General features: G+C 39.5%; 1 protein-coding gene across 1 annotated transcript in view; it reads left to right on the forward strand.

The window, feature by feature from the left end:
• The first annotated feature begins 3292 nt into the window (after nt 1-3292).
• The window catches only part of CNBD1 (cyclic nucleotide binding domain containing 1), a 291357-nt gene continuing 271140 nt past the window's right edge, over nt 3293-23509 (forward strand). The window contains exons 1-3 of the mRNA XM_034759583.1: nt 3293-3455; nt 10947-11022; nt 20743-20856. Coding sequence (XP_034615474.1) covers nt 3293-3455; nt 10947-11022; nt 20743-20856 — 353 coding nt within the window. The remainder of the gene's footprint in view (nt 3456-10946; nt 11023-20742; nt 20857-23509) is intronic.

The raw sequence follows: 23509 nt of genomic DNA on the forward strand, positions 1-23509 counted from the left end.
ACAGCAAAGAAAATCATTTATATGTTCACAATAATATAACTGAGTTATTAGCTAAGAAACAGAAGATAGCTTTTGTATACCAAAACCCCTTTAGCATTAAATTCTTCTACCTTGCATTCCTGAACAGTATGCTGTTGAAATATAGTGCAGTATTAAAATGTATTCTATGCAGAAACCTTCACACTGTGTTCTTGCAGGGACATTTCCATTGCTTGCTTGTTTAAAAAAAAAAAAAAAGAAAAGAAAAGAAAGGAAATTCACAGCAATAATAGAAGAGAAAAAATGCATTTAAAAGTGTATTTCCCCAGACACTGTGACAGAAAACCTACAGGTCTGTTCTACTATCTAGGCATTCCATTATTCCTGTTAGTGTCAATGAGGGTTGCACACTTGTATGGTGAGAGCAGGCCTTGTGTTCTGTTTTCTTTCCCTAGAGATTAAATTTCATATTGAACATATGTTCTATGCACACAGCAGAGACAAAGAAAAAAAATTGGTGCCATCACAGTGATCTTTATTAAAATCTAGCCAGAAATAGCAGTGACTTGAATCTGTCATTCTGAAGCATCTTCCTTCTAACACCGGTTTAATGAAAAGGAATCTGTACAGCCTTCCTTGTTACATTTCTTTGCTACTTTCTGCATTTGAGATTTGAAATGTGTGTATTCTCCTTTACTGCTTCAGTACTCTAGGGCACTGTACTGCATATTTGGCCTTCTTTCTGAATTCTCTTTCATTGTAGAAGTTGGAATTAATATCTGCTACAGCCTTGCTTTTGGAGGAATTTCTGCCAAGAATACAAGCTTTTTGATCACAAGCATAGAATTGAAACAATAAATTAAAAGGCCTAATTTGTATTGACAATGATCTTCCTTTTCATAAATATACACATGTGGCTAAAATCTAGAAGCAATTCCAGGCAGATAGGAGAATGAACCAAAACCCACGAAGGGCTTTGATCCTTTTTGAAGATTTAGCCGAGAATGGTCATCACAACTTGGATTGTCACCCATGAACTCTTCATCATGACAGGATTTTTGATCTTGCATAAAGGCAAAATGTCAGCCTTTTTCATCTTAATAAGGATCCCTTTGAAATTCCACTTATCCCAGCACTTCTGTTCTTTTCCTCTTTTAAGTCCCAAATTTGAGTTTCTGGACTTTTTTCTTCAGGAAACAATTTTCTATCCTCCCTAATAGATGTATGATCAAACTCATCTGTGGTGCACCTCCACTGACCTAGCAGAGTTGCACCAGCAATAAATTTGGTCCATAAGGCAGTGCAGTGCAGGCAACCAACTAAACTGTTACTCTGATGCAAGGAATATTCACATACTGAAAGGCAGCAAAGGGCTTCTATTCAGCAAGGCACATAAATGCTTAAAGTGAGCATTCAACTGCTGTGCTAAATGGGGATTGACTGCTAAATTGTGGTATTAATTTTGTATTACCTTGAATAGAAAAGATTTGTGCCAGAAGAAATGCTTTTAGCAATCTGAATAAAGATGGAAATAACATTTGCAAAAGTTAATTACCTGGTTATCAAATTATTTAGTATGATGAAAAATAGCAGGCATACTAGTAAGTGTTATAGGGATGTTGTCAAGTTTAAAATACCTTTACATTTAAATACTTGTCTGAAATTGTTTTGCTATTATTACAGGTAACACAAAGATTACTGTAATTTAGGGATTAAGAAAAAATGAGCTATTTCTCTATTTGTATACTTTATGCATTTTATTGCACTTTCTGGATAGTCACTTTCACTACTTCTCTATAGTCAGTTTTCCTGGTAGTTTGTCTGAGTCTTTGAAATAGAAGCAGAAGTGACAGGAATGTTTTAAAAGTAAGACAATATGGCTGAAAAACTATAACAATTGGTGTGGGGACTTGGTAATAGGTGTAGTACCTGAAACTTCTGTTAGCTAATTTTTTGAAACTAAGGAAATGTCAAGTTCGGACTCCTTGTACATTTCTTTTCTTTAATGCAGCTGAAAAAAAGCGTTTATGTAGCTGTTGATCACATAGAGAAGTACTTATTATTTAATCCATAGAGATATATTATTATATGTCTTGTATTATGCATAAATAGTTTCCATGGTGTGCTTTTTGTGAATTGCTAACATCTGATGTAAAACTAGCTTTGACAATCGGAGAGGACTACGAGCTGAGCTTCTTTGTTGCTAATACTTACAGAGCAATCCCAGCTGCACACCAGACACTGCTGCTTGCATGTGCTGAGATGCAGTGACCCAATCCTACCAACAGGGTGTATTTTCCTATTCCCTTTGTGGCTGTGGCTCTTTCCTGTTGCAGGGACATTGCTGTGGCCTCTTCTTCCGCACTTGGGTCTTCATTCTGTCTCCATTGCATGAGGCCCCTATTGAGGTTCACTAGGTAACTACCTAGCCACTAAGAAGGGAGATTCGGGCAGTTACGCAGGAGCTGTGGAAAGACATCAGGAGTCACCTGAGGAAACTAGAAGGCTTAACAGATTTGCATAGAATTTTCTTCCTTAATGAGAAATTGAATCATTTGAATCAATCAGCGCCGGCTCCAGGGTTTTGGCCGCCCCAAGCAGCCAAAACAAAACAAAAAAAGCGATCTGCGGCGGCAATTTGGCGGGAGATTCTCTCCCAGGCGGAGTGAGGGACCGTCTGCCGAATTGCCACCGAATACCTGGACGTGCCACCCCTCTCTGGATAGGCCACCCCAAGCACCTGCTTGACAAGCTGGTGCCTGGAGCCGGCCCTGGGATCAATGACTCTTCAGGCACTCCTGATCAGTCACTCTGACCAACACTCCAGTCAGAGGAGGATGCTGTTGCCAACTCTTGATTTTTATTGCAAGTCTCACAATATTTAGTGGAGTCATGTTTAGATGAGGGTCTCATCTCAGCTTTCATTTAGAAATCCAGTAAGTTTCTAGTCCTCTTGTTGGAGAGAAAAACGTTAAAAACCTGGCCCTAAAACCTCAAGCCACTGGGAATAAAAAGAATCCTAAATTATTATATTTTTAAATCTCTTGATTTTCTCTTAAGCCAATCTCATTATTTTTGAATGCTTGGGACTGGCAATACTGTAACACAATGACCCTGGGTGGGTCAGTCTCAGTCGGTATCTGTCTCTAAAATCATGAGTTTCTATTGTATGATATAAAATATCTAGGTCTATTATTGCTAGGCTGTAGCGGGCTCCTCAATGTCTGGTAGTCCAGCCACTAGAGGGGGACAGTGGCACTCTGAATAATCATAGGTTGCTGGCTTGAATGTTGACAAGATAGCATGTGTCTTTATGACCTGGGAGAATCATGCTGGCTTTTTCTCTGTGACCTCACCTGAAGGAGGGGGTGAGAGGCAGGGGAGGGGGAGTTGGGATTCCACTGGGGCTCCCTCAGAAGAGACCATGTTGCTGCCTCTTGCTGTTTCTACTTCAGCTCCCAGCAAAGCACAAACTTGTGAGTGTGTAACTCTTTTTGCTGCTGCTGAAAAAAACCTAATTGCTATAGGAGCATTGCTAAATCCCTGCTGTAATGGGACTAGTCGTGGGTTTAATTGGATTTTTTTTACAAGCCAATGGAACTAGTTTTCATGCTGAAATATTTACATATGAATGTTTTTATTTCTTTGTTTGCAGCATTCATTTATAAAATTTCTTAAGGTCTAGATATTATTGTATGAGATATTTGTATTTGTCTGCCCAGTACTGAGGACATTTAGGATGCTAGATAAATAATTTCCTTAGGGTTATAAACCTTTTTCTCATTTGAAATTTTATTTTATGTTTTAAAAAAATATTGAATTTATATGAAAATAATTCAAGTGTAACTATTAAAATCCATTGGACTGGTGCCACTAGTGTGATATAAGGGGAAAACCCCCCCACCAAAACCCAATACTGTCTGGCATAAAGACTGTAAAGTATATAAGATATTGCTGAAACCGCAAAGATTATAGGATGAAAATGAAATAATCAAGGTAGCTTTTCAACATTATGACAACCATGACTCTGGCTGTTTCTAGGAATGCAAAGAATGGAATATTTTACTCATGAAGCTACTATTTTTTTTAATTCTTTGTCTGGAGGAGGGTACTAGACAGACAGTCCCTCTTCAAGCAAAACATTCTCCTTTGTGTTATTTCTTTATATGGAAGATCTTTCCTAGGGTTAGGTGGAGGGATAATGTTTTCTTTCTTCTAAATGAAAAATGTACACTAAGGGTGGGATTTTCAAAAGTGCTTGGGCCTCATCCTGCTTCCACTGAATCACCCAGATGGGAGTTTTCCCATTACCTTCGGTGGCAGCAGAGCTGGCGTTTCTGAGTATCCCACCAGGGGTGTTCTGCTTCTTTGAAAACTGTTGCTGTTGTAGGCCAGGTGGGTGTTCAGAGTTTCCATCATTTAAAAAAGAATAATAAATCAATTAGGTTTAAATACATTCAAGTATTTATCAGCCAGATATCAATTCTAGGGCTCCTGCCCCCAAATGTGTCCTGGAATGACACTTGTGGAGTCACTATTACAGCTCATGACATAAATGTCTTTTGGAATGGCCTTGGGTTGTGGAGTACGGACTGTGATATGTTAAAATGGCTTTTCTGTCACCTCTTCACAGTGATCTTAGGTCAGAGAACTGATGCAATGGAAGAGAAGGAGAAAACAGCTTCCTTCTAGATCTGTGAAATGAGTGGAGACTATGTGTTTCATGCTCACGCTTTTGAAATTCTTTTGTATTCATGTTGCACTTAATTTCCTTTGGAAATTAGCCCTGTTTGCTCAGAGCCTGATCTGGATAGGGATGGAGCAGCTGCAGAGCTCCTCCACTGATTTCCATAAGAGTGATGGGTGCTCAATAGGGGTTCTGCATTTCTTAGGATGAGGACGTAACTGTGTCAGACAAACACCACGGGTGAGAAATTGGCCCCGCTGAAGTCAGTGGCAAAATTCCTATTGACTTCAGTGGGGCCAAGATTTCACCCTTAGGACAGCTAATCTTTTTGTGTGCTCTGAAACGATTGGCTCAATAAACTCAGAAAAGAGCAGCAATCTTCAGCTGAACAGTTATCTGGCCCATTCTTATTTGGAAACCCTATGAAAATCCCTGAACAGTAAAGAATGTGAGCTCCAAAACTGATAGTTTTCCATCTGTCACATAGACTTACTAAGAAAGATGAAAAAATAAAACTAATTTGCTGGAATTAAAATGAATGAAGTAATGACTGTCAGTTGATTGGGCACAGAAACAGGAAATACTCACTCTGAGAAGTAGAAAAACACTTATATTTTAACTTATTGTGTTTAAAAATGAAACTCATGCTTTAATAATATGTATGTCCCTAGCCTTTAAGGAAGCTAATTTGGACCTTTTGTCTCCAATTGAAGGGCTTATGACATTTACACCTTGAGTGAAACACATTCCTGGCACTCATCCTATAACATTTAGTTTGGCCTAATTATTTTCAGTGATGAGTCAGGGGCAGTTGAATGTGCTGCATACATCCAAAGGCTATACTAGCACTGCTTCATTAGGCACATGCTACATGCCCAGGGACCCTCACGGCAGTTAAGCATCTGTGCCAATTTAGACTTTCATGTTTTCAAAAACTTTTCTTGAAATATTTTACATCTCTTTTTTCCCACCCTGGTCCCAGCAGCATACGGTCCTCTATCATTAAGTCCTATAGCACAGGATAATGTTATTCTGTTCACAGAATGGGGCATTTTGAATGGATGGTTACAAGTTGATTATAACACTTCAGGACTTGAAGTATTATTTTAAAAATACTTATGTCCATCCATGTGCAAAGCCCTTTTTGGTAAACTAAACATTTTGTCCAAAGGTAAAACATTATGGGCCAGAGTTACAAAGCTGGGGCACATGCAGTTGCATTGCTGTATTTGTGTATGCTTGGACTATGCACACAGATACCAAATGTGTACACCAAGTTTATAGTTATATGTGACAGGTGGGTGACTACCTGGCTACATACATGCTTTCTCAGGCTTTTGAGGAGAGCTAAGTTCGAGGCCCAGGTTTGGCTTGGACTATTTATTTGGGGTGTATGTTTGTGCACCTCTACCCCGATATAACGTGACCCAATATAACACGAATTCGGATATAACGCGGTAAAGCAGTGCTCCAGGGGGGCGGGGCTGCGCAGTCTGGCGGATCAAAGCAAGTTCGATATAACGCAGTTTCACCTATAACACGGTAAGATTTTTTGGCTCCCGAGGACAGCATTATATCGGGGTAGAGGTGTATTGAGAAAGGGGTGAGGATGATATGCTTATTTACCTGTATGCTTTGTGACTTAAAAGTAATGCCAAGTTGTTCTGGATGTGACATATTATGTCTATTTATGTAAATAATATATAAATATAAGATTTCTGTTCCAGAAAATGCAATATAAAATTAGTTCTATAGAATAAAGTGAACTAATAGGACTAGGGTATAAAGTATGAGTATATTGCCGCAGGACTTTATAACTAGGGATGGTGGAGGCAAAATGTGACTTAATTGTGTAATCAGTCATTTAAAGCATTTATTAAAATTAAAATTGTAGAAATTATGTGGATAGTAATCAGTTTTCATTATAGTTCTTTGCACATCTCAGTTCTATAATTAGATGGTGGCATCTGTCATTGCTGATTAATTTGTAGACAGCTCTCTCCTCCCACCAAGGATTTGCTGTGTACCAAGTCAAACTTTTCATCATCTGGAAATGTGAAATAAAAGTGCCATTAATTTGGGGATGTCAGATTTTCATTCTGTAATTTTGGAGGGCAGGTGCTGCTGTTTAGAAAGAGCAGTATATTTTTCCTAGTATTTTCTGAAGTGAAAGTCTAACAAGTTGTATGCAGTTCTGCTAGTACTGGGTAAAAAGAACTCTGGCAGTTGAGAGCTGGTACCTGGGATTGTAAATAGCAATCACACCTTTCTTAAAGCCTCTTGCTGCAAGGCATCTGCATGTTGGGTTCAGTAGTCCATGAAAATTTGTCCTGCCTATAGAAGTGGAAGAGCAGTCTGAAAACAACAAAAAGCTTCCCTCCTAAACCAAGTAGGATTTAAACATGCTGGCTGTCACTGTGCCTCAGTGGGTCACAACTGAGAATACCAAATTCAGGACAAACTGCTGAAAATTGGGCAGACACATTCCAAAATGGGTGGTTATTCTTCTATAAGATATACCCAACCAGCAACAAAAGTAAACTTCTGTTTCACCACACTAGCTAACAAGAAGTCAGAAAAGCAATATTCCAGTCCTTGTATCACCACCAAAAACACTAGACTTAATGATGAGTGGTTATTTAAGACCAATTGAATCAACCAAAAGGCTTCTTCTGATCCCAAAGGACCAGCCACATACCCAGGTCAATATATAACTCAGGTGTTACCCAATAATCACGCTGTTGCCAATCCTTTAGTATCTAATATCTAAAGGTTTATTTATAAAAAGAAAGATGAGAGTTAAAATTGGTTAAAGGAATTAAATACATACAATAATTGCAAAGTTCTTGGATCAGTCTTGTAGCAGTGATGGAATAAACTGCGGGCTTGTAAGTCTCCATTTGCTTCCAATTAATTGGAAGGTCCTCAGTCCCTTGTCCAGAGGTTTGAGCAGGAAAGAAGCAAAATGGAAATGCTTCTTGGGCCTTTTATAGCTTCTGCCATGTGGAGGGAAAACAATTGTTTCAAACAAAGCCCTCCGCACAGCTTGTGGAAAAATACAGGTAACAAGATGGAGTTTAGTGTCACATGGCCTCATCACATGCCCTTGCATGCTTCGCTGAGTCATAGCAGGGGCCATCACCCATTCTAGTTAGAACGTTCACATGAAAGTCCATTAAGTATAGATAGGTGTCTTCTATGGTCCATAGTACGTAAAGTATTTTTTGATGGGCCATTCAACTTGAATAGTCCCTTCAGAATATGCTGACTAAATACCTTGTGAATGTTATCATAGGAGCAAACATATTTGAAATACAGGTGCATAGTCAATATTCATAACTTCAGGGACAAAATTGTTACATGCATACAAATAGGATAATCATAGTAAGCAAATCATAACTTTTTCATAGACGCCTTACGTGACACACTTTGTACAAGATTTGTTGTGATTATATAACAGCGGTGACAACAATAATCGACATGATCATATTTTAATCATATAACGTCAGACTGGGTGAACTCATGGCCCCATTATAGTCAACAGTAGTTTGCCATTGACTTTAGTGGGGACAGGATTTCACCTCCAGTCATTGCTGAACACCTTTTCTTAGCTGTTACTCCTGGTAGGCCTGACACCATAAAGGAAACAAAGGCTATGTCCCATGTCCTGGCCACTTAGCCAATGAGATGACAAAGAACCAGATTCACTGACTGTGGTGCAGGAAGGTGTAATTCTGCACTTCTTTGTGCTGCAGGGTGGATTCAATGGAGGGCAGGCAGTGTTGCACTCGCCTGTCTGCCTGCTCACCTACCCTTCCTTGGGGTGTCTACTAGGGCTGTCAAGCGATTAAAACATTTAGTCATGATTAATCACGTTGTTAAACAATAATAGAATACCATTTATTTAAATATTTTTGGATGTTTTCTACATTTTCAAATATATTGATTTCAGTTACAACACAGGATACAAAGTGTCCAGTGCTCACTTTATAGTTATTTTTATTACAAATATCTGCACTGTAAAAAACAAAAGAAATAGTTTTTTTCAATTCACCTCATACAAGTACTATAGTGTAATCTCTTTATCATGAAAGTTGAACTTACAAATGTAGAATTGGGAACAAAAAATAACTGCATTAAAAAATAAAACAATGTAAAACTTTAGAGCCTACAAGTACACTCAGTCTTACTTCTTGTTCAGCCAATTGCTAAGACAAACAAGTTTGTTTACATTTGCAGGAGATAATGCTGCTCGCTTCTTGTTTACAAAGCTACCTGAAAGTGAGAACAGGTGTTTGCACGGTACTGTTATAGCCAGCATTGCAAGATATTTACATGCCAGATTTGCTAAAATTTGTGAGTGCAGATGTATAACAAAAAAATGGGATAGCTCAGTGGTTTGAGCATTGGCTTGCTACTCTTCAGGGTTGTGAATTCAATCTTTGAGGGGGCCATTTAGGGATCTGGTGCAAAAATCTGTCTGGGGAATTGTTCCTGCTTTGAGCAGGGGGTTGGACTAGATGAGGTCCCTTCCAAGCCTGATATTCCATGATACATTTGTAAGTTGCACTTTCATGAGAGAGAGATTGCACTATAGTACTTGTATGAGGTGAATTGAAAAATACTATTTCTTTTGTTTATCATTTTACAGTGTAAATATTTGTAATAAAAATAATATAAAGTGAGCATTGTACACTTTGTATTCTGATTCTAATAGAAATAAATATATTTGAAAATGTAAAAAACATCCAAAATATTTAATAAATTTCAATTGGTATTCTATTGTTTAACAGTGCAATTAAAACTGTGGTTAATCATGATTAATTTTTAAAATTGTGATTAATTTTTTTAGTTAATCGCATGAGTTAACTGCGATCAATCGACAGCCCTAGTTTCCAATCATTGTAGTTAACTTCAGAATCCACCAGGACAGCATGGGAGTCCAGCTGATGGAGGCTGTTCAATCAGCACAGCCCTTGTATGTCACTTTTCAGGCGAAAACCCTACTCTATCTATGTTCCGCAGGTCACTCCATCCCCCATGGTACAGGATGGTTCACTGACATTGGCCCAAAGGCTGAGAATCTACATTTCTACACTGTGAAGTCTGGAGCCAAAAAACATGTGTTCTTGCTGCAGGACTGGGCAGTGTGAAGTTTCTAGATGGCCTGCTCTCCTGATGAGCTGGCACTCAGCATAGAGGACAACAGTTGTATCTAACTGCAACATGCAGCCTGCAAGGCATTATATAAGGATACATTAGAAAAAAATAGAAAACACCCTGTTATCAGGCCAATTATTTCAAGGGACTCAGGTTGCATAACTATGAAAGGAAAATAGTTGTGGGGGTATATGGGGAAATTGTAAATGACCCATCCTTAGCTAATGCAGCTCAGTACTGGGATGTTTTTCTTTTAGTCTTTGCAAGCTGCAAGGTCCTAAACACCACTTGTTTCTAGGCAACATTAAAATTACAGTGAGCAATCAACGTGAATACACCAGTGATTTTGCCACAAACTAGTTCACGGAGTCTATCAAATCTCAAATTCCTTGTGCTCACATATTAATAAGTTGGCTGCTGAGATGAGGTGGACAGAGCCCACATTGGACAAGGGCAGAAAGGAATTAATTATTTGTCCTGGCCCCACACCACCACACCTGCTACCAATATCCAGCCTGGAGCAAGGGCTTGCTAGCTGGAAGGAGTCAAAAGGAAGAAAGCAGACTTGAAAGCTGGGGTGCCCCGTTGAAGAGATTTTTGGTTTTGAGGCATGGAGGACCTAGCGGAGGCCTGAGCAACTTATACTAGGAACAGTAGGAGCAAGCCAATGAAGGCTTGAGTTAGAATTTCTGTTCATTTGCTTAATAAAGTCCAACCTCAGGAAGGGCTGCATGGTGCATGGATTGTGTCTTAAAGCAGTGATAGAGCGGCTGTGATGCTAAAATGAGTGCGCATCTCTTTAGATGTAAGACTTTCTGTAAACTTCCCTTACCGCTGTGGAACTCTGAAGATGGTATCATTAATATAGTCACTGTAAAAAGGTGTGTTATTATCTCATGTTAGCTAACTTGGTAGCAGTGAAGACAAGACAACTTGGTTTAGCAGCTCAAGTTCAAGCCTATAGCAGAAGAACCTGAGGTTGAAGTGAGCTGCTAATTTGAATGGGAGTTGCAATACTTCTAATACTATATTTTGGGCTCTGTCTGTACGTCTGCATATCTTGTAAAATCTGGATTCATTCTAAAGATCTCATCCACATGTTTTTATTTATTATTTGCAGATAAGAAAAAAACTTCTAAGAGGGTAAACTATGATCAGTTGGATGCCTTATGTAGCATCAGTGGGCTACAAAACAGGTAACTAACTCTAACGAATACACTTGGTTCTGTTTGTAGCTTTGTTGGGAAAGGGCATTAGTAAAACAATTCTTAAAGCGTGGTTACAGTCTGAAAAGTCTGTGTGAAAGTGCAACCTTTTTACAGCACAGATCTGCTCCCTGTGTGTGCTATAGTCTTTATTTAGTGACAAAAATAGGTTTATATTCCTTTTTACTTCTTCTTCTTTACCCCAGAGCCAGGACAGCTATGGGAAAGTGAAGAGAGTTATATTACAGCAATAAACCACTCCAAGGTGTGCAGTGTTAGGCTATTAGTAAATGCCTTGAATGTTTTTCAGTTATGCAGAAGGGGATCAGTAGATTACTAATACACACCCCGGGGAAGGTATGGTGTTATAGCAAATGGCATTAATTTGAAAAATTGGAGTGGAGAGATGTGTATTCTTGCAATATGAAAAATGCTTCATAGTAGAAGAACAAGAGAAATCAGGGAATTATAAACAGTTTTTCTCTACTGTTTTAAATGTATTTAATGTTCGTTGGACTCTAACTTTTCTCTTTTTAAACTTCTTTGGACTATGTTCAGGTCATACCCATGAACCCAGCTGCCATTTCAGCAGCAGTTCTTGGCCCATCAGCTACTTTCAACTTGTTTTTTAGTCAAAATAAAAACACAACCCCTCCTCCGACCTGTGCCTCCGCCCCCAGTTTAGCAAATAGATCTGTTGCCAGGTTAGACCCCAATCCTGTAAAAAATGTATGTACACATTGAACTTTAAATGCGTGAGCAGTCCCATCAGGTCCAATGGGATTCCTCATTAGCTTAAAGTTTAAACACAAGTGCAAGTTCAGGATTGGGACCCAAATTGGGAACTCATCAGTATTCCAAATTTAGCTTTGTAGAGTAGCAAGTGAATTAAGAGTGGCTAGAATAGCAATCAATAAGCTTCTGCTGAAAGAAGAATGTCCATTTTATCCTCCAGCTTCCTTTTCCCTCTGTTTCCTCTCTTCACTGATCCACCTTGGATGCACAGAACTACTTGCAGCATCAGGCCCTTTATTGTTAGGAATATCCTTTGTACCCTTAAAAAACCATTTTTGTCTCTTTAAAAATGTATTAAATACTGTGCAAAAGAAGCAAAGAGAGGACTCAGGTACCTTCTCATATCCCATTCATAGTGTTCTGGTAAATAAACTTTTTGGGACAAGGCCTCTCTTTGCTCTGTGTTTATACAGTGCCTAGCACCATGGGGTCCTGGTCCATGACTGAGGTGCCCATGAACTACCTCAATACAAATAAATATAAATTCTGCACATCACAGAGATGAAAGCTTGACTCTGAAGATCATTTACTTTTATAAGATTTCCCAATCTACCACAATTATAAAAAACTCTTGCCATTAAAAAAAATCTGATTCCTGGGCATGCAAAAGCTCAGCCACAATGCTGCATTAATGCAGCTTTCTCATATATCATAATAAAGTTCAGTTGTTTGTATGTGCAGTGAGTTGCTTCTCAGATTTTGGATGAGATAAATGTCATGCAAATCACATTTTTCTGTAGATATGCAGCCATCCAAAACTTTAAATCAAAGATTTTCTTTTCTAATTAAAAAATAAGATTCAAGACATATTAATCAACAAGATTGCATTATGCAAATAAACTCAAGTCACCTGCACTGGGTAATGACTAGTTTATTTATTGCAGATGTTGCAATCCCACCACTTAATACTGAGCTGTTCATGGGGAGCAGCAAAAGGGAGGAGAGAAAAGGAAGGGAGGGAATGAGGGAAGTGGGGAAAGAAGGGGCAGAGCAGCTCTGAACATGTCTGTCCTGGTAAGGACTGTCAGAGGGGAAAGACAACTATAGAAAGATAAAGGAGTAAAGGCAGGAGGATGGAGTAGCGTGAAAGCTGCAGTGATCATATCTGAGCTTGTGCGCTTCCACTCTCACTCTTTCCCCCACACTACTCTCCTCAGAGAGAGATTTCTCCCGATATATAGTACACTCATCTCACTGTCCCTATGAGACACCCAGCCATCTCTGTGAACTTCCTCCTGTCAAAGTCCTACCTACCCCAGTGCACTTGGTCTTCTTCCTGGAGAGCAGAGACCTATGCTTCACTTGTTTCCATCCAAGGTAAGATGGATCTGAGTTTAAGCTTCCTTTTGGATTGAAATTCAGGTAAAATCCACCTTCCGAACTCTGATTTGATGAGTTTGTGTAATCCAAAATACCTCTGTGCCCACCAGCCCAACCCCAGATGATTGTACCTCTGTTTCTATTGTATTAATTAAAGTGTATTTTCAGTCCAATTTGAATTGTACCTTTTAATAAACTCCTGATTTTAAGAAGGTTTTTGTGAAGACCTTTGTAAAAATTAGGGTTTACTGCTAATAACTTTAAGAAAGTTTGTTGGAATCTTGGTGTGAATAATAAAATAGTGATTTGGTTCCAATATTTAGAGTACACATACATCAAGAAAATACGGTGGCTTTTAATTTAAATATTTTGTGATGCCAGACGTCTTTTTCTTGAATAGGTGAAGGAACACCAAGGGGCAGATTCGGGATCTGTGCCAGGGCTTGGGGCCAAAGGAATCCTCTCCTTCTTCCAGTGCAAAGCGCACTAGCACAACTGCACCCCAGCAACTGGAACAGCCCATGGGCTGCAGTAATAATGATTGCTTCCTCCCCTTCTCTACCTCCTCACAGTGGGGATTTTCAATAGGGGTTCTGCATCATTGTGGAGCCACAGGCTCTGCTTTCCTTCCAGTCCTGGCTCTCTCCATGCCACATAGAGAGCATCCACAGAGCACTGTTGCATGGTGAGCAACTGATGCAAATACCCTTCTGCAGCCTTCCCATAGCCTGTCCTCACCTTGTTTGGTGGAACATATAAGGGGCTAGGGAGCATGTCTGGCTCTAAGAAAGAAGAGAATGCTCAGTGTCTTATGGTGAAATCTTGGATCTGTTGGAGTCAAAGACAAAACTCCCACTGAAGACAGCAGGGCCAAGATTTCACTTGAGTGTAAGTCACTTTAGCTGAGATCATAACACCGGGTCTATCTCCGCTAGTCATGTTAAAGCCAATTAATGGAAGAAGGAATTATTTCTACCTCACCATTATGTTGCTAATAGATTTTGTTACATGAATAGTTGTATTTCTTCCTGAAAATAAGATCAATTATAAATTATACCCTTTACTAGAGAGGGCTACTCAGACAAAAATGAGACATTTGTTTTAGGTGCTTTGTGAGTTGTTACTATTATACTATAGCCACCGGATTCCTTGTTGTTTTAATATACTATATAGTTCATCTGAAAAAAGCAGCAAGGAATGAAAGGACTAGACATTTTAAGATCAATCAAAACAGGCAGTTTTTAACAGGATTGATGTAATGCCTCTCTTTAAAGAGTATACAGCTTACGGCTTTGTGTTCTGACCGTGTTTCCCCCCTCAGGCAGCAAACACAGGGACTGTGAGTTTAATTGGAATTTCTAGAGTCTAAGGAACCAAATAGCTGTTCTTTCTCAGCTCTCGTAAAAGGCAAAATGCGAAATAAAACAACATCATCATGGGAATTAGATATACATGGGCATTCATCCTGTTCACACTCTGAAGCTCCTATGTCAATGAGACTACTTTTGATTATCATATCTTAGGGAGAGCTTTCCTATGCCTGTGTAGATTAAAATCACATTGGAACAGCTGCTATTGCCCAGATTCATGCAGGCTAAACTGATTGTTCGTATCAGTCTGATAGCTAACTGTTTGTTAGCATCCTGAAAAGAGGGGAGAGGCAGCTTAAGTTCTTGCAGTTACTTAGATGAGCAAGTGATCTTCCTACAGAATGTGCTTCTTTAAGGAGTTATTTTGGTGTATTTTACCATTTTTGAGCAGTAAACAAAATAAACAAAAACAGATTTTTTCAAAATTGCTATACCTCTTCCTTCCTTTCCAAGGATGGAGACTGGATGGACAGAACTATGTTGAGATATGTGCAATTTAGAAGTTTCATCTCACTTTGCTCTCAATCCTGTGAAGTGTTGAGGCACTCACAGGGCATTTAGCACTGGACAACACTATTACTCTATAGTCTGATTTGTGGATTCCACCTACTCATATAAAAAACGTAACAAAAAAGCATAGAAGTAAAGAGGAACATGTGGAAGGGCAACTGAGAAAAGAAAGCAGGACTGTAGATATGGGGATTAAATTTGGCCCCATATTTGACAATTTAACCAAATATTTCTCTTTAATCAAGTTATTAAAAATCTAAAATCTGAGTTTACAACTTTGGTTACTATAACTTGGTCATGGCTCTTTCTGCTGAGGCCGAGGGAGAGAATCACCTGCATCTTTGTGAGGGATCACAGGAAATTCTCCTCAAGTTACTCATGTTCCAGCCACTGGCTAAGGAGCACTAGATGGAGGCTTTTGGGAGAATAGCAAGGTTGCTTTTTAACAGACTCAGTCAGTGGTGGATGTGAGTGAGGTGGGTGGCGGGCAGGGGGGAGGGGACATGTCACTTTCTTCCAGTCTTCTTCATTCTGAGCATCTTTTGGACTGGGAAATAAGAAGCTAGAGTCAGGAACCAAACATGACACAGACCATTACCACCAGGAAACAGGGCTGGCCTGGCTTTGCAGTTCTATGACGAAATCTTGCCCTTTAGCAGAAAAACAGGGATAACAGTCAAAAAGTGACATATTCGCTCTCTTGTGGGCCTCCCACTGGATTTTGCTGTGACAGAGGTGCATAGCAAAGGCACATCTGCACATGTGGATTTATTTTGGTACTTGGCTATCAAACTTGTAACATGCCCAACTATGAGGCCAAATCATTCAGTCATCTCACACAGAGGAGACTGAGTGTAGAACGCAAAATGTGCCCTCTGGTCATAATTTTCTGTACCAACTGAGGCAGAAAAGCTATAGTCATTGTACAGCATTACAATTTACCCTTATGTTATCAAAATCTCTAGACCTTTACATCACATTTTTGCTTCAGCTGAGAAATGGAGAAAATACCCAAATACCCTACTCAGTGGTTCTCAAACGTATTTGATCGTGCCCTCCTTCTTTGTGTCTGTAGTTGTTTATGTCCCCCCCACCACACAAGTACATACACCAATTAAAAAAAAATCAACATGCAACTCTCACTAAATATTAGAAACAGTAAGGTATTGATTCAAACAGAGCCATGGATCCATTGTAATAAGAGCAAAAGCAAAACTGCAATGGTGGTCAATGCTTACAATTAAATGTGCATGCGGCGGTGTAGCAACCAGATTAACATACATATGGCAACGACTTTGTATAATGCATTGTATAACCAGAAATCTGTAAAAATGCACAGCGCCATCTAGAGTCAAATGCACGGCGCCATCTAAGGACCTGGTATTTCTAGAGGAATCAGCTTTGCTAGTTATTCATTGCTGTGGGTAAAATGTGTGCAGTATGTTTTTTTTCCCCTAAAGCTTCTCATGCCCCCCTCCCCTAATACATTCCGAGCCCATTTCCCAGTTTGAGAACCTCTGCCCTACATGTACAGGGACATGCACACAGATGTTGCATCCAAACATATTATATATCCCAGAACACTCCCATGGTCCTTCACATGATTAATACCTCATTGTGCATTCTCCCTGGGAATGATTCTTAACACATACATGGTCACATCAGTTTCAGTTTTCTGTTACTCAATATTTGCATGGTGTTAGGAGAAAATGAAATCTCCTTAGCGTAGCATTAAATTACACTTCATACCAAAATCTGCATTCTCACAATAGTGTCATATTGCTATTTGGCTTCAATGTGCCCTCTTCCTACACCTATTGTGTGGGGAGACCCTCCTACACACAAAGCTCCTGCATACCTTCATGTCCAGCAATCTGGAAAGATCATGGTTCAGTTTACCATTGCTATATTTTTCAGTGCAAAACCAGAAGGTTGGATGAGTAACAATTATGGTGCACATCCTTCTTATGAGATCTGCAGTCTGGATATAATGGGATGATTTCATCCCTAATGCAATTCAGTTCAAATACAGTATTTATTTCATGCAGAGCGTGCCTATTGACTTTTAGTCTTGAAGTACTATGATGGTTTGCCCGGGGAAACTTTAAAATGGTGCTGTTTAGGGAAATTATTACTTGATTATCTTGACTAGAGAATCTTATATTTTCTTCTGTAATCTCCTCAGAAAAATAAAAATAGGGCATAGATAACCTTGTATTTATCATGAAAGTTGATTGCAAAATATGATTTTGAACTTCAATTGTCTAGAGAGCAAAAAAAACCCCAAACCCTCAAATCCACAAATGATGCCTCAAACCTTAATATCGCCATACACTTGCAACAATGTCACAGGATTGTGCACCAAATTCAAGTTTGGCTTTAAATGGATGCAATTACATTGACTTCAACATAGGTATCCCCTTATATCAGAGGTGAATTTGGCCCAATGTCTCGAAAATGAGGAAGATAATAACTTGAAAGGCAAAGGGGCTACTTTGGCTTATAAAGAACTGAGTGAATGGGTAGCAGTAAATTGATATCTTAAAGCACAGTATTTTAGAAAAACAAAAACGGTAAGGCAGAGTGAAATTTGAGCTGGAAAATGAGGGTGTGACACTGGCAGACCAGATCATGTCAGAGCGTATTCAGGCCAATTCACTTGTGTATTAGTATAGATCAGAGGTTCTCAAACTGTGGTCCAAGCTCTATTCAGGTGGTCCATGGATATTTCCCTCTAAGATGTGTACCTGGACAGTCGAACACAAGAGAATGAAGGGCCACCCACTAATTAGGTGCCTGGACTCTGGAAAAGACGCACATGTAAGGTGAGGTGGACTTGGGGGGTAATAGGAGGTAGGTGGGAGGGGGAAGTGGGAGGAGAAGAGGGGGTAGGGCAAATTTAGGACATGCAGGGCTGCAGTGGCCAGAGAAAGAGGCGAATTTCCCAGCTCGGGGGCTGCCACGGCGGGGGAGAGAGTGAGAGACCTCCCTCCTTCCCAGCCCCTGCTTAGTGGGTGCTGCAGTGGGGGAAAGAGGGAGAGACAACCCTCCTTCCCAGCCCCAGTTTGGGGGCTGCTGTGGCAGGGGAGAGAGGGCACATCCATCCATTAGAAAGATAAGACTACTGATACTAAAATATGAGTTGTGTGCTTTTATTTGTAGAACAAAAACATTAATTATTATTAAGTTTTTTATACATAGCACTTTTATCCAAAGCTCTTTCCAAATGTTGTTTGTACCATTAGCTAACGATTGTAAAGATCATTAAGTGGTCCGCCAAGACCCACAGCAATTTTCAAGTGGTCTGCAAAAGAAAAAGTTTGAGAACCACTGGTATAGATCAAAGTGTTTGTTAAATGTATAAGTGTTTTGGGCATTTAAACTTACTTCATAAATGGGATGTCACATGCACTGTTTTTACTTATCTGTATCCTGTCGTAATGTAATAACAAGCATTTACATTGTACATACCCCTGCAACTAAATAACTCATCAGATATCAAAAAGCCTTGTGGAATGCTAATGAGGGACTTTATCAGAAAAAAAATGCTAATTAAAAAACAAATGGGCATTGTATGCGATGACAGGAGGTCAGAGACTCAAAGTACATTCCTCACGCACTGTCATCAAAGGAAAAGCCAATGTGGTAAAAAGACTGTCAGCTTGCTTTCTGACAGCAGAAAATATAAATATGGATTTTAGGAAAGATCCTTCATCTCTGAACTATTTGGACTCTTACAGGGAAGTGTACCAGATGCAAAGTGGAGATCCCCAGAGACAATCTGGGTACCCTAAAAAGACTTTTGGGAAACTGACAGTTTATTACATCACTGTCATCATTTGAGATTACAAACTGTGATTCACCTGTACATATATTTTACCTGCTTTAACCTCTCAATAACTCATTTCCTTTTCTTACCTAATAAACCTTAAATTAGTTTACTATAGAATAGCTGCCAGCATTGTCTTTGGTATAAGATCCAGAGTACCAATTGATCTGGGGTAAGGGACTGGTCTTTTGGGACTGAGAGAAACCTGATGAGGTGTCATTTTTGGTTCGAGTGACCATCATCACAAAGTTCAGTTTGTCTGGGTGGCAAGTTAGTCTGGAGAGTCTAAGGGGACTGTCTGTGACTCCATGGTAAGACTGTTATAGTGATCCAGGAGTTCACATTTGTTACTGGCTTGGTATAATCTAATTATAGAACATACCACCAGTTTGGGGTGTCTGCCCTTGTTTTATGTCAGTCTGCCCTTAGATAGACACTCACAGTTGTGAGCCACTCCAGACAGCATGACAGAGGATCTGAATAATTTATTGATGACAATAAACTTTTAGTTCAGGACATCTCAAAAATGCATTTTTGAATAATTGCTGGCCAAGTTTCTTCAAGATAGCACATAATTAAAGAAGGAAACTCAGTTGTGTGTTTAGATGTTTCTTAAATTAGTTAAATACATATCAAAAAGTATCTGCTGCCTCTTTTAATGTAAAAGGTAGAAATTTACATTTCTCTTGACTCTGAAGATAAGGTAAAGATATAAATAAAGTAGATAAATATTGCCATGTCTAATAAGCCTATGAAGTGAAATATCTTTCCAAGCTGCTTGTCATGGTCACTTCTATCACATACCTCCAAAACTAATGATGTTCTTAAACATCTAGCTGGAAATCTAGGGTCCACTGAAGTCAATGGGCAAAGTGCCCATTGACTTCAGTAGGGTCAGGATTTCACCTAGTTCTGCACGTCCAATGCTTTTTTAGTGCAAAATGTATTCATTTTATGTAGGACCAGATTTTGCCACCCTCACTCATGTTGAGTAGTACCTGCTATGAGAGTGCTCTGCAAAACAAAGGTCTCTATATTTGTAGGTAGATAACAGATAATGTTCCAGCAGATGACAGTCAAGAATTTGCAGCATTGTTCATAGGCTTTCTGGTACCAGTAAAAGTAGTGAATTGCAAATGGCTTCCAGAGTGCAGCTTTTTATACTGAGCTTCTACCAATACCACACTCCATGATTAGTTCCAGTAACTTCAGTGGGACTATTCATGGAGTTGTGTACTCTTCAACAGGCATCAGAGTGGCAGAATGTGACTTACTAGTCACCTTGTCCAAAGCTCCTCTGGGGTAAGATTTGCCAGAGTGCTTGCCACCCATCAGGTCCCTCTATTTTCAGTTGGTGCTGGTGGGTGCTGAGTACTGAGGAAAATCTGGCCATTTCATTTTGATGCCTAAATGGGAACTGAGCATTTTTGGCCCTTGATTCCTCAATGGTTTATTCTGGCCTTTCATGAAAAGCCATTATAACAATCCCCTTTTAAATAAGTTTGTCTCCATAGATTCCATGTTATAATCTATTTCTTTTGATAGTTCTAAACAAGTGTGATATTATATAAACTGTAACACTGAAGGCAGTGAGAAAGACCCATTTTTGTGTGAGTTGCATGGCTCACTTTGAGGATAGAATTTGAGCTTATGCTCCCTTAATGTTACAGGAACAACAGATTAAATTCCCATTGCTGTTCCCATTGAAGTCTTTGGGAGTTTTTATGCAAATCCAACTAACCAGCATGGTGCTCATCACCAGTCCCCTCTCCGTACTTAAAATAGTGTTGTTATCTCCTCCAGTAGAAGCAGAACTGGGTGCAAATAATACTAACATTATGTCTAAGGTTTAAAATTTCTAGAATATATTCTTTTTCATTTCTTTAGGAAGACTCCACACACCACTGAAGAAGCTCATCAAAAGTTTATGAAACTTTATCCCAAAGTATTCTACCAAGAAAAGACTGTATTGCCAGGAATTCCTCCAACACTCTCAAAGAGGTAATGAGTATCTTCTAGTTTTTGTTTTGAGAGAAAGAAAAGCATACAATATTATCAGATCAACCTTCACCACTGCATATCACAGAACAGCTGGAGAAGACAAAGATTAGTAGCTAGTGGTAAATTCATTTTCTGCATGAGCAGAAACATCTGTTCGTTGCTAAGAAGTACATTTGTCCAACCTTTCAAAAAAATATTGGTTACACTTACCTCCCAGTTTGTTGTGTTTGTGAAAAAAGATTATCAGAGTGTGGCTGCTTTTATATTTTTTCCTGTCACTTTTGAAAAAAGTGAGTGCCCCAATGAGTAAATGGCTAATCAGACATGCATATTTATCTATATATATCAGTGTTGAACATTTAAGTCCCCGATAGTCTTTCTTTCCTTTCCTGACTGCAAGTAGAAACCTTGCCCAGGTACACACCTACATCATAGCAGAGGGTATACCTAGTTGGGGCAGCAGCAGCTGCCTGAAGTTAAGTGAGATATTATTTTGCTACAGCTACTTCAGAGACCCTGAACCTTAAGGAACCTATGGAGGAGAAGAACTGGGTCCTGCAAAGAGTCTGTAGCAGTTCCGGGGGAGGGGGCAGAGAGGGAACTTCTCTTCCAAGTAAGAAGGGCAGGTAAAGAGCATCCCTGCAGATTCCTTAGCAAATATTCATGGCAGGCCATGAGAACACTTGCCCCTTAAGAATGGGAGAGACAACAGGGGCATTGGCAAGAATTACCTGTGTCCCCCGTCTCAGCATGAGAAAAAACAGAGGTGCTCCATTGTGTCTTCCTTCTCTGGAGGGTGGAGGTTTCCCCTCTGACTGTGCCCCGACTGCAAAAGATGCTATGAAGGGCACAGATGTTTCTCCTCCCCAAGCCCTTTATGATGGAGGGTCTTTGAAGTAGGTGGAGCAGGAGCCCTTCATTTTTAGACAGCTGTTGCTGCCCCATGGTGAATAGAACTGGTCAGAATCCCCTGCCCAGGGAAATCTTTTTAATTTTTGTCAAAGTTTCATACATATTTTCAGTGGACAATTTCAACTTTTCATTGAAAAACAAGGGTTTTTTTGTTAGGTTTTTGGTAACTAAAACAAAAATGCCTTAGTTTTCCGACAAAAAAAAAATGAAAAATTTTAATTATTTACAAATCAAATGTTCCATAGAAAAAATTTTGATGAAAAATTTTCAGCCTACCTATGACTTCTACCTGCAATCAAGAAGAAAAAGTGACAGTTGGATGGGGTTTCTAAATATCCAAAATTCAGATAAAAATAATTAACAAGAGAGAGACCAAGACTGACCAGCTACTAACCCTAATCTTCACTTTTTTCATAAGTGAATTTTTTTGGCTAAAACACTTTAAAACAATATATGTCTGCTAAGTATATCTAATACCCACTGAAGCTAACACGAATGGCCACACAGGAAAGTATTTCTCCATATGTTTTTAAATCTATCATGGTCTAGAAATGACAGACACATCAGTGTTTCTACTAAAAGAGTCCCTGATCCTGCATTTGGAGATGCATGGGCAAACTCTTATACCCATGTGGAGCCCCAGCAAAGCTAAAATAGAGCAAAGATGTGTTAAATCTAGCACATTGCTTGTATGTGGTATGTTGGATTGCCCATTGTAAAGAGAAAAGTTGTCTCAGTGGAGGGATTTGGAAAAGAATTTTCTTCAAATCTGGTTTATTTAGACCTGATGTTAAAAGAGCTATTTTCAAGACATAACACTGTTTCTGAAAAGTATTTATTGTAAATGGCTACCCGTGACCCCAAATATCTAAAACATACTGTGACAGACCCAGACCAATGGGGTACAGGAGTCTGGTAGAGGACAAATATACTGGTCACTGGATGAGTAGTTTTCTGTTCCCTGAGTGACCAGAGCAGGGGCTGCACTAGAGTAATCAGGAACCTGCTAGAACCAGTTAAGGCAGGTAGGCTAATTAGGACACCTGGAGCCAATTAAGAAGAAGCTGCTAGAATCAATTAAGGCAGGCTAATCAGGGCACCTGGGTTTTAAAAGGAGCTCACTTCAGTTTGTGATGAGAGTGTGAGGAGCTAGGAGCAAGAGGTGCAAGGAGCTGAGAGGGTGTGGCTGGGGAGCACAAGTATTATCAGACACCAGGAGGAAGGTCCTGTGGTGAGAATAAAGAAAGTGTTTGGAGGCGGCTATGGGGAAGTAGCCCAGGGAGTTGTAGCTGTCATGCAGCTGTTACAGGAGGCACTATAGACAGCTGTGGTCCACAGGACACTGGGCTGGAACCCAGAGTAGAGGGTGGGTCTGGGTTCCCCCCAAACCTCCAAATTGACCTGGACTGTGGGTTCTTCCAGAGGGAAGGTCTCTGTGCTGTTCCCCAACCCACATGGTGAATCTCAGAGGCAAGAAAATCCGCCAGTAAGCACAGGACCCACAAGATAGAGGAGGAACTTTGTCACAATACTTAAAGAGCAAAGTAACTTCTACAAGGATTACTCTCTGTAAATACTATTCTTCTTGGTCAAATCTTTATAATTTTAATTATTTAAATACCTAAATTATGGAGTCTTATGTTTAGGCTGCTGTAGATAAAATGACCTTGGCAATTTCATGATAAAGCCATATCCTGAGAGGTTGATAACTCAGCCACAAAAATTAAACCCAAATGGAAAA

Source organism: Trachemys scripta, chromosome 2, assembly GCF_013100865.1.
Source record: "Trachemys scripta elegans isolate TJP31775 chromosome 2, CAS_Tse_1.0, whole genome shotgun sequence".
Classification (NCBI taxonomy): Eukaryota; Metazoa; Chordata; order Testudines; family Emydidae; genus Trachemys; species Trachemys scripta.